The sequence below is a fragment of the Penicillium taxi genome (genome assembly GCF_028828555.1).
Source record: "Penicillium taxi strain IBT 34144 chromosome Unknown utg000004l_segment0_segment0, whole genome shotgun sequence".
In the NCBI taxonomy this organism is placed as follows: domain Eukaryota; kingdom Fungi; phylum Ascomycota; class Eurotiomycetes; order Eurotiales; family Aspergillaceae; genus Penicillium; species Penicillium taxi.
In genome coordinates this window covers 3,633,277-3,650,894 of record NW_026643206.1, presented here as the reverse complement: position 1 = coordinate 3,650,894, position 17,618 = coordinate 3,633,277, and the positions used below count along the sequence as shown (strand labels likewise).

The 17,618-nt window shown below is 44.7% G+C and overlaps 4 protein-coding genes across 4 annotated transcripts; 2 read left to right on the top strand and 2 right to left on the bottom strand.

Moving 5' to 3' along the window:
• Positions 1-1,084: 1,084 nt before the first annotated feature.
• N7495_006252 (uncharacterized protein) lies at positions 1,085-3,749 on the bottom strand (the record flags this gene model as incomplete). Its single annotated transcript, XM_057208903.1, is given in 4 exon segments — positions 1,085-1,826; positions 1,987-2,888; positions 2,907-3,110; positions 3,192-3,749. The coding sequence occupies 4 exon segments, from the start codon at positions 3,747-3,749 to the stop codon at positions 1,085-1,087; spliced, it is 2,406 nt and encodes an 801-aa protein (XP_057062677.1).
• A 1,997-nt stretch (positions 3,750-5,746) lies between these two features.
• On the top strand, positions 5,747-8,035 carry N7495_006251 (uncharacterized protein; the record flags this gene model as incomplete). The annotated part of the gene is made up of 5 exons (XM_057208902.1): positions 5,747-5,762; positions 6,114-6,854; positions 6,984-7,136; positions 7,212-7,303; positions 7,763-8,035. 5 exons carry the CDS (start codon positions 5,747-5,749, stop codon positions 8,033-8,035), a joined length of 1,275 nt encoding a protein of 424 aa, XP_057062676.1.
• A 261-nt stretch (positions 8,036-8,296) lies between these two features.
• N7495_006250 (uncharacterized protein) lies at positions 8,297-8,599 on the top strand (the record flags this gene model as incomplete). Its single annotated transcript, XM_057208901.1, has 1 exon — positions 8,297-8,599. One exon carries the CDS (start codon positions 8,297-8,299, stop codon positions 8,597-8,599), a length of 303 nt encoding a protein of 100 aa, XP_057062675.1.
• A 7,307-nt stretch (positions 8,600-15,906) lies between these two features.
• N7495_006249 (uncharacterized protein) lies at positions 15,907-16,350 on the bottom strand (the record flags this gene model as incomplete). Its single annotated transcript, XM_057208900.1, has 1 exon — positions 15,907-16,350. One exon carries the CDS (start codon positions 16,348-16,350, stop codon positions 15,907-15,909), a length of 444 nt encoding a protein of 147 aa, XP_057062674.1.
• Positions 16,351-17,618: the final 1,268 nt, after the last annotated feature.

Genomic DNA, 17,618 nt, shown 5'->3' with positions numbered 1-17,618 from the left:
GGCCTGGCTAGCAGAGCTTGAGATGGTTCTCTCTAAGTTCTATGAGTTTACTTTATATATTTCACAGCAAAGACCTCATATTAGCCTTATTATTCCTCTTTGTTATGAGTTACATGATCTACTCAATCATTCTATCTCTTTTGAAGAAGAATTTAAAGGGCTTAGTGCTGACATCAGTACTGCTGTCAAGTCTGCAATGTTGAAGTATAGTAAGTATTATGCTTACATGGATCAGCAAGACGCCTATCATATAGCGCTGCTTCTTGATCCACGCTTTAAAACGATCCTACTAGAGAAAGAGCTTGATGAGGATGCAGGACCAACCATTAAGTATATTAGGGACTTTCTACATGAGAAATACCCTAGTACTACCCAGCCTTCTCCTCATCAGTCTGATCCTACCTCTCCTCTACTACGTCTCCAGGCTCGCGTTATACAAAAACTACAGGGCCCTCGGTCTAGTATATCAGATATTGATCGGTATTTTGAAGAAGCACCACTCCGGATTGATTCTACTATTAGTCAGAAGGACTGGCTATTCTCATGGTGGAATGCTCATAAAGATGAATATCCAAAGATGGCGGCAGCTGCGAGAGATTATCTTGCTATTCCAGCAGGAGAAGTCTCAGTAGAGAGACTATTTAGTAGTGTCAGGGACCTACTTAGTGTTCGTCGATACTGTATGACAGGTGAGACTATGCGAAAGAATGTCCTACTCCGCAATGTCTTTGAAGTCAAGTACCATGAGTCTGATGATAAGTCTAAGTCTTATGTATTCAAGGATGGGGAGAAGTTACTTGAAGATTGGGAGGAATAGATTGAAATATATGACATGTTGAGAGATTTTTAAGAAAGTAATTAGATATCTTAGACTAACCTGAAAAGAATTCACACCTTACATTAAACAAAATTAGGATTAGATCCCACGAATAGTAAAGTGTGTTCGTCATTTCTATGTTCGCAAATTATTCGTATTCGTGCCGAGCTCTAGGTATAAATTCTATCAAGACCATCTAATATACACATTGACAAAACATAATGGCAAAATATAATGTAGAAAGGTGATTTTGTCATCGTAGCGCTATTATGCTGGGAAAAGTCCTTCAGGTAGACCAGCGTGCACGGAAGTGATAACAGGGGGATCAGAAGCTAAATCATCAGGATGCGCCAGGATGTTGTCAGATTCAACAATCAGCGACGATGACCAGGTCTCAATATCAAAACCATGCTCATTTTCGGCCACAAGCACATCATTTGATGGTCCTAACTTACTGCCACTAATGGGCAGCAAAGACTCTGTAAGGATTTGAGGAGTACCACATGCATGGCTGGAGTCAGTAATTGTAATGGAAGATGCCTCAGGTGTGACTGGATTGAGTGTTGCGCGTAAGTCGGATGCTTTGATAGCAAGGTGGGCCATAGAAAACTGAGCTTTGCACTCATTTAGGTCATACGGTAGCGGCGCCGGCAGTCGATCTTCCAATCCGAGCGATGAGTGGAGTTGTTCCTGGAGATGAACCAGAGCTTGAATTGCTATTGGCGTTCGTAGCTTGTCTTCGTTCGGTTCATTTCCAACGGAATTTCCCCTGCTCGAGGAGTCGAGAGCCTGGTAGGTCGACACGCAGTGATATATGACCTCATCGATACAGTATCGGGCTAGTAGGGTATCCTTGGTGTCCTGGAAGGAATGAAGGTACATAAGAGTCAGGAACACACATTGAAGAGGTCCAAAGTGGCTGCAGCAAAACCACACGTACGGCGAGAACGCAGGAGCCTGATAAAACTGCAGATATATACGCAGGTAATTCACACAGAGCTGTACTATGCTAAAAAATCAATTGAAAGTTAATAATTATAGTGGCAGACACTGTCGCAGTGGTATATTAAACATGAACATTGAATGTAGGCGAAGGGGATTCTTACCAAGTCCATGACCTGCAAGATTGAGGATTTGTATTATCTGCTGGGGGCAGAAATGGCTTCTACAGTAGAATGGCTATTTCAAATTTCAGCAAGGTCAGCATGATCCGCGCGCATGCTGCAAAGACGTTCGGCTGGTTTGAATCGTCATTGTATAGAAACGGATGTGTGTACGGAGATAAATTAGCAAGAAGAGATGGAATGTATCCCCTTTCAGGTATTCCTTGTGTAGGAATACGGGCGATGAGTGAATCAATCTTCTGCATAAGCTGCTTCGAATCTGTTATAAGATCTTTAAACCCATTATGCGTCGGTCCCTTTACACTTTGTAGGTATGATATGACCCGTGCCTGTATGCTAGCTGCTTCATAGCGCCCAATGGCAAATAAAATGGCAACGGATTGCCCATTCGAAACAGGGTCGGAGGGTGTGAGGTAATCAGGGTGATCACTGGTTCCTTCATTATAGGTGCCAACCATTCTTACAGAATCGAGAGCCTCGTTCCCACAGCATGGAGCAAGCCCTGTAGATACGCTTGACTGCACATCAAGCCAAATAATGTGCCACCAGACCCGACGTCGAATTTCCTGATCGATAGGACTCAGTGCTGACCACAGTCCCTCTCTGTGCAATCCCATAGTTTGGGCAATGCGCAATGTGGTGCTCACTTGAACTAGATTGCATAACGACTCAATGGGTCGGTCCATGAAGGGACTGGTGAGTAAAGTTGAAGTCAGAGTATTCATTGTAGGATGTTCTAGATGCTGACACATATAAAGGCTCGTCGTATATGCAGACTTTAGTTGGCTGACTGTTGTACTCTTCTGTAGGCCCTCAAGATTGGCTTGCATCCATCTTGCCGCTGGGGTGGCGGATGCACCGCAATATAGAACTGCGAAGAGAAGACAGATGAAAGTTGGGTCGTCGAGAAGGTTTTTCGATGGCAAGGATTTTTCACTATTTCGACACTAATCCCAAAAACTTACATACTCTTCCTGTAGATCTGGTGGGTGCAGAAGAGGAAGAATCGGCCACACGGCGATGAAGAACATCTTGAGCAAGGTATCGGCCACGGGCTTAGTGGGAAGGGACCGTAGGAGATTGAACATGCCCATAGATGAAATGTGGGGCAAAGGTAGATCGGGGTGAGCATGGAGGTTTTCATCAAAGAAGTTGTCACTCAGACCCTTCTACAGGAGAGTTGCTAATGGTCAGTGATGATAGACTGGCGATAGATTTAACAAATCTTGGTGTGCTTCGTGTTCACTCACCTTTCCGGCAATGAAACCCCAAAAGGTTCGGCCAATATAACGTGAGCGGGAGCCGCGCCGTAGGCTAAGATGATCATGGCCCAGGGGATCACCGTTTGTGAAGGGGGGCATTGATTGCACTGGCGAGGGATCCCGAGTGGTTGCCGTGCTACTCTGGGAGGCGCTAGGGTGAACCTTAGGGGGCTGGATGACCTCTTCCCACGATGATACTATAGAAAAGACCTCTGACTGCTGTAGTGACTTAGGACTAAGAGTCTGATTTGAAGAACCAGGTCTCAAATGCTCGGGATATGTCGCAGATTCAGCTTCCGCACGCCAATGGGACCTAGAAAGCTCGGGTCTAGCATTTGGTCCGTTGGAGACTCTTTGAGGTGACACTGGCTGCAGGTGCCCAGACTCCTCATGAATCATAGCCTTGTAGACACAATTCTCTTTCATTCGCACACAATTCGTACATTTGGGCTGTTCGCGACCGCAACGAACTTTGCGACGCCGACAGACATTACAACTAAGCGATAAGCGAGGTTTTTTGATCTGGCGATGCTTTTGCGAATCCATTTTCAGAGAAACAGAGATAATTGCCGCGTCAAGAGAGAGGTGTCTTGGGTTGTTGCTAGAAACGTAATCTTAAGTAACTCAGGCGCGGGTGTCTAAAAGCGGTGATTTCGGACTGTAGCCGTGTGGCTGGGATTGTCTAATATTCGAACTTAAGGTAACAAGTACGACAAGATCCAAATTCCATTGTTTTGATCGTACATAATAAGCCAGGAACTTAATATATTATATCCCAAAATCAGCTAAAGCGGCAAGTGGAGTGTGGAGCCGCTACAACCAGGACATGGTCATAACCTGCTATTCTTATGGCCAAGATAAACTTCAACTTTGAAAATTTCTACTTCTCGCGAGGTTTTGATTATACCCCTAACCCACTTTGTAAAAGATGGGTTGCCTAGTAGAGCCGCAGATCCACAGACTAATCTCAATAGTCCGTAGATAGGTCTGAGGACAGGGCTATGTGATACATCAGGGACTTATCTCTGTCTCAGGGTCGCCGCATCTTAATAACGACACATATTGACTACACCACGCGTTCAAAGTGATACAAAATTTCCCTTGCCAAACTGATAGGAACGCCTGCCAATTCTGCCTTGGGTGGACAAAGATACGCTTGGCCTAGTACTAAGCTAGGGCCCATTCAGATAGCCCTCATATGCGTTAAAGGCATGCATGCCCATGGTTGATGTGTTATCTTGAACTCCTGAACCCGGGATGTGATGTTTTATTACCTCTATCCTCGATTCAATAGTTGCATGGATCTCATTGGTTTTCCCAATATGTACTATCCGGGCTAGGTTTAACAGGTTAAATGGATTGAGCAGGGATTCTCAGTCAAAAGCCGTTCGTTTCCGGTTCCAGAATCGGTTGGTTAAAGATGCCCACGTATGGACATCCGTTCTGCTAAGCCAGAATATTCCAGGAGAACTGTCATCGATAGTCATCATTGCTAGAGGAAGTCACCAGCCTGCTCTCTGTAGATTGACCATTTTGATTATAAATCACAAATTTACTACTAACATCGCATTTGACGGATCGCGGAATTCCCGAGTACATGTAGAAAACAACTCTGGAACTCGGACCATCCAAACACGGCCCCGAAATTACTCGTCGGATACGTCAATTAAAAGCTATTTTGTTTGAAAATGGCTCCTCAGAGGCTATCATTGTCTCAATCTCGAATGCCTAAGTATTCAGTTCCAAGGTTTTACGGCAAAGTAACTAACCACAACTTGGTAAATATATCAACTCACGTGAGTTTCAGTGCCATTGGTCCATTGGTCTTTGATTGGATCGCGATTTTATCCACTGAAAGCATTGTATACTTGAATATATTAAAATGGATGTTGAAATCGGGGGAAAATGCTATATCCAGCTTTAGCCAGCTTGCGAGGTTTCCGAAAGCCGTGGACAGCGTAATTCTAATACCAAGATTCTCCAGACCTTTGGGGGTATTATAAATTAACAATGAGCAAAAAAGGAAGGAGGTTAACAATTCACAATGCCAAGAACCGACACGGCGGGGGAATCATTACGGACCTGCGCCAAGGCGTCCATGATAAGTACTAGAATGCGTCCTTCAGATCGACACTTAGAATAACCCGATACAGAATTAGAATATTAAACTAATCCTACTTAGGTAGCGAATGTTGATATTCGCGAACATAGGGGGTTCTCGAATATATTATGAGGGCCGTCGCTATCTACAACGGCAAATAGACCGACCATATATGAACATATATAATAAATATAAACAAAACATACAACAGTCAGGATTCGCATGTGGTCACCTACTATTACTAACTGACCGGCGTGTGGCTTGTGTGTGCCGAGAATGTGGAAGGCGGTTTCTTGGCATTGACCTTTACCAATCATGTTGTCTAGCTAGTTAGTTAGCTGGAGGCTTCTGCATGTCAGCCCCCAAAATGCTTGTCACTGGCCAGAGCCTATTCTGATGGCCTGACCTGGACCTCATATTTTCCAAAACAGGAAAATACGCGATGCCAGCCCGATCCCGTGGGTTGAGAAACCCGCGGGTATTACCATATCTATCCATGTTTCACTAGTCATGGCTTAAGATTTTCACTTCCCTTCTTATACTTACATCTTGCAATTCCCCGGGCCTACAGTCCTGCTCTACCCACGTGTACTATCTCTCACTTGATAATCACTTAAGTACGATTGTATACTGTGTACCGATAGACGATCAGATCTCGAGGGTACACACGCCAGATAGAGTCCTCGATGCTCACGAAATGCCTATTTTTTCAATTCCAGCCATTCTAAAGTTGGCCTGTATTCTTTTCATACTTATTGGGCCTATTACTGCGGTTGAGGTCACTAACAACACAGCTAAATCTGACATAGTTGTCTGCACCTATCCAGTCAGTGGACAATATGGTGCATTCCCGCGAGTCCTCAACTACGTTTCCGTCATCTTCGCAATACTAGCCCGTCATGCCGAATGGCTCGTCACTGGGGCTTTGGCGTCTGTTATGATATTTACCGCTACGGCTGTAGTCCACGCGATGGTTATTCTTGGCCAAAGCCTCGACCCGCCTGTGTTTGATCTCGATATATTGGCAATCACCGCTTTGTTGCTGAGTAATGTCCTCCTATTTGGCCCCATGATGGACTTCTCCAGTACTGTGCGTAAATCAGCGGCACGACCGATTATCGCCATCTGGGGCATATGGGTCTGGTCCGGATTGCTGATATGTATTATCGCCTGGTCGCGTTGTTTGGATGGTCCAAACCCTTCACCCACCCACTCCTTGATCCCTAGTTACATCCCAAAGAGCTCTGAACTTCTCTGTGTGTCGACAAATGGCACTGTCAGCATTTTGCTCCAGACGATAAGCCAACTCAACGAGCAGGTAAAATTCAACTGCACATATGACTGCTTTGCATATGATACTTCTCGCATAAGAGGGCAGGATGAGATCTTGGTCGTTCCACAAGATGCCATCTATAATAACTGGTTTGGAGCACTATGGGGCTTGTCACTCGCTGGTGTGATAGGTGGTGCTGTGGGGTTACTTATGATCCAACTGGGTAAGAAGCCCTTTGGACAGCGTATGACGGAGGCGAGAGAGCAGGATGAGCGGGGTAAGAGAGCAGGTGGAATGATTTATGCTTATCAAACAGCCCGAGGGCAATCCAATACGGGAGGACAATTTATTAGTCGATTATACACATATGGACTTGCCGCTATGTCAATTCCTGCAATCGTCATAGCCGAATACTATCTCGTTGGAGGCCGGGTCCCAAAAGGAGAGGAATACTATGCTATTGGACAATGGGCTCCATTAGTTTCGGCATTATTCGCTGTGCTAGCCTCGCTGTTTGACCATTTTGTTCTGGAGAAATTCCGGAAAGTATCTGAAGGGGGTACGTTCTATTCTAAAGAAGACCGAGAGTCCCCTAGGGAGGAGGAGCATGCGCTGATATCTATGATGAATTCAGCGACAACGCGTCAAATTTCACCCTATCTTCCGCCATTGTCGATTGAAGATTTGGCGACCGAGCCACTTACAGCTCACTCTGGAGACGATCATGTATGATGGTTGATACTGGCTGTGAGACTGGGACTTCTCCACACGGGTGTATGAGTGAGAAAATGGTATGGCAAGGTTGTCAGTTTACAGGGATCTCGATGCACTATTACTACGATATTGATACGTGGAGTAAGTGTGTGGTAAGATGTGTGTTCATTCTAAGTTCCCGCGATGGAATCCGATATTCCCCGATTCCACTGGTTTCATTCTCTTCCCGATTTGCAGTAAACTAGATTCCATCGGTTCTAAAAAATGTTGTGGATGCTATAGAGTAGTAAGGTGTAAGTATAAGGGTTGAGTTCCATTATGTGCTTTGGATTCGTAAACCACAAGAGGAATTGTGCTAAGGCAGGGGTCCGGTCTTCGCGGAGTCTATCCATAGCTGACCTATCAGATCTAAGAGATTTGCTCACTCTTTGTGTCAATTCTCAATCTAACGATCATTTAAACGTTCCCCAGCAGACTTATCGTCGACATCATTCTTCCCCCAAGCTGGAGGAGCCCCTGATCACCACCGAAGGCCTTTTACACCTCACATTCGACAAAACCAAGGTCTCGAGCGAGCGGGGCATGAACGTTCACCCAAGCAGGTTCAACAAGCGCGAAACCCAGCAACTTCCCTCCATAACGAGATCCACTCAGTTTCAAAACCGGATCAACAAGACCGAAGGGAAAACGCCTCCCTACTCGTTCAAGGTCACTTTGACTCTGAAGATGGCACGTCTGCTTTGACACACCTCTGCGCAAGTATTGCTTACGAATCCGCTACCAATCCAAAAGTGCTGATTCTCACTCACTTTTGCTCACTCCATACGGCCAGTCGCGCGGAGATCGGTCGCCGGGCTGGTGCCATGGGGTTAATCGCCAGCTTTATTGGTCAGCTTCTCTCTTACGAACACTATCCAGTGCAATTTGATCTATCTAAAATTACCAAACACGAATTATCACGGATCGAGGAGTTTTCGTTCAAGAAATTGTGTTTTTTTATTCGAAATGCTCATCGCCCAGGTTAAGAAGAAAATCAAGGTTATTTGCATTATTGACAATATCTCATCTTATGAGACAGAAGAAGCGGTGGGCGATCTGAAGTGGTTGGTCTGTTATCTACAAATCTGGGTTATACAGGCAAATCAAACTTCGTCGAAGCCAAGGATGAAGTTGTTAATCACCGATACGAACCAGACCACCCGGGTCTACCGGTATTTTCAGCAAGATGTTATTCTGGACCTTGACAGGAGTGGTGAATCGGGGGAGGATTGGGAGGATGACTCTGATGGGGACAACTGGATAGTATAATTAGGGCTCATCGTTCACAAATTGGCATTATGACGTCTGAAGGGACTCAGCAGTAGGGCGGCAAGGAAAAATTCCTCAAAAGATACAGAATGCAAAATGCAAAATTTGCATTTTGTAATATCTCTTATAGTGTGGGACAATGTGGCATAATTTACGTGGATGAAGTTCCTAAGGATGCATACCCTTTCCGCCGCCTCAATTTCAGGATTTTTGCGATATCCGAGGTGATCCGAGGTATAGATGACTTCTAGTCGGCTAAAATATCACACAAGGGCGAGATGAATTCCAGGAAAATGATATTAATTAGAGAGAATAAATATTGTGACTCTAAATATTCCTAGAGAACACTACTTTCCTGATAACCATGATTCTTAGCCAACTTTCATCACTAAAAAAATCTACCTCTAAACTAACTACTATTATCTCAACTTCTGAACAGCCGTAAACATCTATCCACTAAAGCAATGCTGTTCTAATCGGTGTTTTGGTTAGCGTTGTAACTAAAGTTATAATAATTATGGGATGGTGTCTGTCGGTTGACTAGGTTATTACCGAAGCAGACAGCTATTGATATCGTTTCTGTACGTATATAATAGGTGTATGCATATTGGGTAAAAGTGAAGTGTCATTCTAAAATGCTCAGATGAAAGAAGATATAGTAGCTGCCATGCCAAGATCACATGATCTTGGTATGTCAGCTGATATTCGTTCCAACAGTGTCTATGTTTTAGATAAAGTGTCCGGAGACCTCGAGAAGAGAAAGGTAGATCTAAGAATGATGGTATTGATGGAATTCGGGGAATCTCAGGCCCTTAAGGTCCTGAGGGGCCATCTAGAAGTGCTGGATTTAGAGGCCAGGACAGAGAGTGTGGCCTGCGTGGCCTGCGTGGGCCTCAAGGAGAATTAGTACCAGGGCTGATTGTTGCATCTGACCCACGGGGTTGCCTTGGTGTTCAAGGAATACCAGGAATTCAGGTTTTATGTGGTCGTGACGGTCAAAGAGGATTGCCTAGGCTGCCTGGCCCTCCATGCTTGGCTGGGCAATATGGCCATAATGGGCAAAGAGGATTGCCCGGACCTACTGGACCTGCTGGACCTGCTGGACCTACAGGTTGGCTAGACAACGTGGTCGTGATGAGAGGAAAGGATCCACGTGATCGGGTGGAAGATCTTGGCGGAACAGATGTAATAGTCGACCTGGCCGCGATGGCAAGAATGGGTCTACAGCATCGTGTGGGCGGAATAGCGATCAATCTTCCCGTACTCGACGATCATCGTCTCATAGACATTCACGCTGCCACAGTCCTCATACTTCAACTCCTGAATGGATATCTGGAGATCAGCAAATCATTATGATTAGAAGATAACAAAAAGACAGTTTTCTTAGCACCTAGTAAACTATTAATTATCTATCCTTCAGAGATAAATTATGCGGTTTGACGGTACCATTCCAATCTAAGGGAATAATAACTGTATCCGCGCGAGCTGATATTGCGCTATCTTTCCTGAAACTAACTACAAATTAGGCCCTTTAGAACTATAAAATACCTCATATCGAGAGGCTTTAGAATATAATATAAAGAACAAGGCACAAAAATTAGAATGTTTTTCTTGGCAGATTTAGTCATTGTAGATGTTAGTTAAATAAATAGCTTGGCCATCTAAGATTTGTTCAAACTAACATCACGCAGGATCATAGTCTCACTTTTCGTTACAACCAATAAGATCCAGGTCTGGTCATTTTTGCGCTTTTTATTTTTGCTCGGCCGTGCATGGTCTTGCATAACTATTCCCAACATTTTCAGGTTCCCCTCTTTATTTCTCTTCTTCCTTTTCCCTCTTGGCGATGTTACGGACGAATTGGGCCGTGAAAGTAACTATGTTGAATGACTTGAATTTTTTAAAGTTATTCCCTATAGCCTCTACTTTTTGCTCTAGGGCCTAGTTTCAAAGAAGGACAGCACAACCAGTACTACTCATACATTACTTAATAGCGGCCGCAGGCCAACAGTACGAGGGTATATTTCCCCTTCTTAGTTTTCTCCTCATTCATTTGGTAGGGCGTCGCATCCCACCTATCCTCTAATATACTTAGACTTCTCGTCTTGATTTGGCTTTCGGATCAATAACCAAAACTTTCGAAATTTAACCTTGGAAAAGTCCGTGTTTTGGGGAGGTAACTTGGTTGTATATCTTATGTGCTGATTTTACTGGACAAGAAACAGCATGAACGCCCGTTGAGACGCATCATGAACAAAAATTTCCAGAGCGCCATATGAGAAAACGCCAGATCATGACGGACGGCCGAGCGATGTGTTTGATTAGTCTTCATGGTCATTTCGTAGTGAAGCCTCTTGTGAGCCATAACCCAGCAGTGCCTCCGTACTAAGTTATGTAACTGTCATTCCCCTCTCCCGCATGACACAGTCTGCATCAGCTCTATTGCAGATGTAAACTTCCTTGGAATGCATAGAATTATTATACAGAGCAAGCGTGTGAAGTATACATTGATTCCTAAGGGCGAACACTCATTCGTGAAGCTGTGCATCGGCAAACACAGACACGCACGGGCCGGAAGCGCTAAGGAATGAAATGAGGCTACCTATGACCAAGCCAGAATATCTCTATGATTTCTATTTTTAAAGGAAATTTGGGCTATCTATCAAGCCTAGAAAGAAAGAGGAAAGTGGGGCGACCTGCCATCAGACCCCTGTAGTCTCCTTATCTGTGCGGCTCAACCTAGATATCTACTCAATCTCGAATAAATAGAAGGGGAGGGGCGGAGAAGCTCATATTTAATCCAATGGTCAGTTTGAATGTGGGGCTGAACAGATTTAATTCTCGGCACAGTCTGGTTGCATGATATAAGCGTTAAAAGAATCCATACCTCCTCGATCTATATCATCAATTTTGTTTTCAAAACGTTAGAAGTGATCTTCAGTCTTTCTTCTCTAATCACAGCTCCTACGATCACGGCTTAGTGTATAATGGTAGATCCTTTTTCAATAATAGGCGTTGCCTACCCCATTGCACAAGACCTATTCAGGCTTGCCAAGATAATGCAAGCCGCATACTGGGGAATTCGCCATGCAAAACAAGATCTCTGGAAAGTGATTGAAAGAACAAAAATAGTGGCCCGAACCTACGAATTATTTAGGGATACAATGAAGGGCGCGAAAGATATTGAAGAGTTAGCTCCAATGTTCAAACGACATCGAAAGCTCATCAAAGGAGTGAAAACGGAATCAAAGCGTATCATCAAGAGCCTAAAATGCATCACAACCATTTTCAAATCCATGATAACTGTGAAGCCTTCTAACTCGATTGAAAAATGGATCGCACAGTATGAATGGTGATGATGATGATGATGATGATGATGATATTCTATTAACCTGATGCTGCCTAGCTAGAGTCGCTATGGCAATGCAGGCGCTTCATCCGTCCGAAGCAAGAATATGCCCGTACGCCGTGCCCACGCAGTAGAGAATGACTAGACAAAAGAAATTGGGTGTGAACCCGTACAGGTAAAATGAAGCCCAAAATAAATCCCAAAATAGAGCCAAAATGGAGACCGAATCCCACCCAGAATGTATTGCTATGCAGTGTGCAATGCAAGATACGTTTTGATATCCCCAATATCACTCCTGTGCATCTTCCCGATGTCTATAGTCACTTCCCCTGCCCCTCTGACGTTGACACCTCCTCGCTTCCTTCGATAATGTTCGTCACTTATTTTCGCTGTCGTCGTGGTCGGTATCTCAGCTACCGCTCACTTTGTTGTTGGATACGCATCGTCTTCACCCCTTGCCCGTTCCGGTCAATCCCGGTATGTTGGTTCAGTGTCATCGTCGGGCTCAGGTTCAACATCACATTGTCGAAACTGCCCGAGAAGACCGGTTGATAGCATGAATTCGGCGACGTAGCGAATCGCCTGTGGGTGAGACATGATGGCCTCATAATCCGTCGGGTCCGTCAGGTCTGTCCGCCTGACTTTTTGCATGAATTCCATTCTCCTCTCTGTATACAACGGACACTGGAGGAGGACATGCCTCGGTGTTTGTGAGCCCTCCTCGCAGCTGCACCTGTCCGACTCCGCTTCGTTGATTTTGTATAGGAAGTGGCGCAGACCAATCCGCATCGACCTCATCTGTATCAAAATCGACGTATATGGTCTCGATAAGCCCTCCCATAATTTCAGAACCTTCTGGTGCGGCACGCCCACTAGCCTCTGGTTTGGTTTTCCAGTCTTTTCCTTCGCCCACTGCTTCGCCCACTCTGCACGAATTCGCGCTCGTACCTGCCGTTTGGCATTGGTCGCTAGTCTCAACTTAGGGCTCGCCCCGGCCCCGGAAGAATGTGGGTCCGCTTCCGACCCCGCCACCCCTTGTTTCGCTGCCTCCTTCGCCGCACAATCCGCCATCTCATTGCCGACCACGCCTATATGTGCGGGTATCCACCGGATTTATACCGAGTGGCTAGGCGTGAGGGCACGGATGTGGGCATAAATTGCGTGGAGAACATGTTGGCCGGAGGGACGTTTGGGGTTTTGCACAGCTTGGATTGCAGCCTGCGAATCTGCGAAGATAACTAGTTCACGTGGGGATGATTTGGACTTACTGAAGTGGCTGATCGCCATCTCTATTCCTGTTAGTTCGGCAATATATACTGTTGACTGGTCAGAGCTGCCTAGGTGTTGGCGCTCTGACGTCCATGGTTCCTCTCGTGGGGCTACCGCGGAGGCCCCGATCATACCCTCATAACCACTTCCGTCTGTGAAGAACACTACTGGAGGGATTGGGATAGGATCACAGTATGAATGGTTCAGAGCGAATAAGAAGGTCGTCCCTCCTCTTTTCCAGGATATGAAGGTTTTGGAAAAATCCATGAGGACAATTGGTACTCTAGTGAATACTTAGATACTTGAAAAGGCCTACCAGAGAGATAAATCTACTCTCATCTTAGAAAGAATGTAAGAATTATCCCACATTCAGACTAACATCTGGCATCTTGTCCTCTACTGACCATGTGTTTGGCAGAAAGTCTTCCCAAAACACCTTGAAAATCGAATTGAACAAGCTACAGAACGCTCAACGCGTACAGAGGGAGGTCTTTTTAAAGCACGGGATCTCCAAAATCCAAGACCTTGAGCCGAACCATTTTGCTCAAGAGATACTAAAGATCCTGGAAAAAGAGATTCCTGAAATCCCCAGGAATAATCTCCCTGATAGCTCATACACATTTCACTCTCATCTATCAGCAATCTCTTCAGTATCAGATGAGCATTCGCCATTGATAACACCTTCTCTTTCAGCTCATTACGAAGATGAAGATTGGGCAACAGCCACAGAGTCGCAAACCGCGAATGTATTATTGTCCAGACGGAAAATTTCGCGGAGAAGAGAAACTCATTCAGAGCCTCCAGTTAGTAAAGCAATTATCTATACCATCCTATATGTATATACTAATAACATTAACAGCAATCACGTCCACCCACATTTCCGTTCTCATCTTTCCTTTCGAATGTAACAGAATTCGAAATCCAAGACAATGAAAATTTTCAGGAAGGAAAATATGAGAATGAAGACCGAGAAATGAAAGGCGTATACATGCAAATGCCACCTAAGCTTGCTCCTCGCCCGCGTGCCGGACAAAATACCTCTAATGAAGCCAATATGTCCGGAGGCAGACTTGATAAGCAGCGACACAGCCCCTAGAGTCATGGAGTCCTGTTTAGAGTGAGGAGCGAAATGATAGCAGCATATTTGGCTATGGAATTGAAGGCGAGGCGACCGCTGGAGAGTAGAAAATCGCAAGAGCAGAGATTAATAATTAGTCGGTCCTGTTGAATCAATTTCTGTATGAATGCATGCGTATAGTTCAATACTAAGTTACTCCTGTGGATGACCTTCTATGTCGGCTAATCCATCCCACTATCCAGTCAATTGCATCCTCTTGGCTGACCACTTTATTAGGCCTACTGTGCCCTGAATCGACAGCTACCTAATGTAGTGGGGGACTCACCTGACACTAGTGGAGATTGTGTATTTGAGCATTCAGTTGAGAGATTAGACCATCAGACTACCTTTACCTTCTTGAGCTACCCCTTGGTTCTCCTTCCTTTCTCCCACGCAGCCCCTAGAGGACAGACTCTGACTACATCTACCATACTCCATGATTTAGCTAGGTTCGCAGACTGGCTAGGACGTCCCTGTTCCTTGTATCACTAGGTAGTAACCATACTGTAAGTAAAGTAAAGTGTATTTGGCATTAGGACTCGGGAAAAATCGAAGAGTGTAGGAGACCCCCGAGCTAGGAGCATTCATAAGTTCACGCCTGAATATTGAAAAATTGCCCTCGGTGAATCCGCACATAGTAAGTATGTTCCGAGATCGGTGCGACGAGGTGGAAAGACTACGATTTTCCAACTTAATACCACGTAGAATCATGGTCTTTCCACTGTCACTACCCTATTATTACGTATCTTTAACACCCATAAGGTCCTGAGATCGAGTCTCAGTCTGGTCATTTCTTTTATGCGGTTTTTTCATACCTCCGAAAAAGATTTCGTGCGCTGTTTCGCTCAGCTTAAACTATAAAATCTAAGCTCTTTTTAGATTGATATGTTGTATCCCACGCCGTTACACTAATATAGCTATAGGATGAAAGCAAACGTACTATGGTATTGTGTATCCTGTTGGTATCGTCGATCATACTTGTGCACGAAACTCAAGCTTGTTCTACATGATCCTGGTGTATATCTTACCGCTTTCATATCACGCTTCATTCCTTTAAAGAGGCGAATTGATAGTCACACTATTTGCCAGGAGTGTGCTATTAAACAAAGCTGTAACTATATAGAGGATGAACTAGACATCATTTTTAAAGCGAAAACACAAGTTATAAAGAACAAGAGACTATCTTGGGCATGCCGTGAATAGAATTTTTGGGTTTCAGCTTTAGAGCGTGAGATAATATGTCGTGCTATTGAAGAATGAGAGCTCGCCCTAAATTTTCCGATCATTATTCAGCCAGGTTAGATAGATTTCAAAATTATCCAAGAAGTCTGGAACTTACTATCTCTTATACAGTCGTTCTCGAAATCGGCTTGACAAACACGCACCGAGTAACTCTTTCCTGACCCACTGCCAAAGCTATAGTGTAAATCTTTTATTTAGCCGGCCGGATTCAATTGAGGGAATAAGAGAGGCGCTAGGAAGATACACACTAAAGAAAATTCTGGTGCCAGTAGTAAATCGATCCCGCGGTGAAGAAAGCACGGCGAGGAAAGCGAAGAAAGGTAGTACAGCTTACATCGGCCACATATCCTGATGATCAAAGGCCCTGGTTGCAATTCTGCAAAGCTTATCCAGGTTGAATGGGAGGAGATCATGGGGATTTTGACCGTCTAGGATAAAGGCTGATCCGAAGACGTCTTCTCGGGTCACAAAGAGGGGGAGTTCGGGGACTGTAGGGACGGGAAAAATGTGGCGCACTTCATCTTTGTACGGGATTCCCTGTTGATTCAACCGCCAGAATTCAAGTCGGGTCCTTACTTGTTTCCGGGCCTGTTTATACTGCTTAAGGAGCACCACTAGGCGAACAGTCGGAGCGCCTCCGATTAAAACTTTCCGTGCATTCTCTTTCAAGCTTTCATATGATTGGAAAAATCTAGCTTCAAAAAATATGCTCGGAATAGGAGACAGCTTTTTGCCCCGAGCATCCCAGCCGGATGAAGGGGCGCGGGAAGACATGACACCAGTGTCCGGCTCTTTTTTGAGGTTTCTCCGGGGTGCTCGCGGACTTGCGTGAAAAGATAATCGCCTGGGCTATCCTTCGTAATTTTCTGAATGACTTTTGCTTGAAAACACTCAAATTGATCGAAGTCGTTGGTGGAGGTAATAGTAACGCAGACAGGTGGGATGGAAAACGGAGATGAAAAACCAGGAGAAAGACGAGTGATGGGACTAGAGCTGTAATCATCAGCCGATGGACTTGACATGATGAAAACTAGATGATCTCAACGAAGGGAAGTTTCCCAAGAGAGGTTTTAGCGTTGCGTATGCCTAGATTATGAAGAAGGTGCAGCTGGTGGTTAGCTGAAAGATCTGATAATAGTTGCTCAAGTAAGAATCGCCTTATCATGAAACCAATCAGGATTACGCTTAGAAAAGAAGTGCCTAGATAAAACGTGATGAATTTTTGAAGCTGAAGAAGTCTACAAGTAAATAATCAAATATTGTTTTCCATCTCCCGTCATTTCATAATGATGATATGATTACCCTAGTTGTTGCGTTTTGAGTGGGCTTCGGTACGGCCCGTCCCGAAGGAGTATATAGAACAAATTCATAGACAAGAACGATCCCAAAAATCTCATCGACGAACTTGATATTATCGAGGGTAAGTAATAACCAGCTAATTACACCAAATAACTAGTTATTCTGATATTTCATAAGGACAACCTCCGTCGCCGAGCATCAAGTAATTTATGGGATCAAAGACATCCTAAAGATATCCCTCTAGATTCTCAGTTTTCAAGAGAGATTACTACGAGACAAATTGAGGCACGAACACGAATGATGGAAGCTAAAGCCCGAGAGAGAGAGGTCCGAACACGCGCATTAGAGCTAGAGAATGAACGTCAACAGCTAGCCCTAGAACGTGAGCGGTTAGGACTAACTAGATAGAGGAATTACCAGAATAAAGTAATTTTGAACAATAACTAGTTATTTGGTAAGTATTAGAACGAAGATCAGCTGATATACCAAGATCATGTGATCTTGGCATGTTATCAAATGAGATTTTTGACCGTTCAACCACCATTGGTTGACGAAACTGGATTGTCTATCTAGGGATGAAATCCTGCTTAAAGAGAGTAGTTTTATTGGGGTTGCCTCACAGTGCCTGCAGCCTCACGTGATGTCTACACCGACATTACTGAGGACCTCCCCCTCTACGACTGCCTCACGAGAGTCAGTTCTTGCCTCACGAGAGTCATTTGCTTGTCTACACAGGTAGTTCG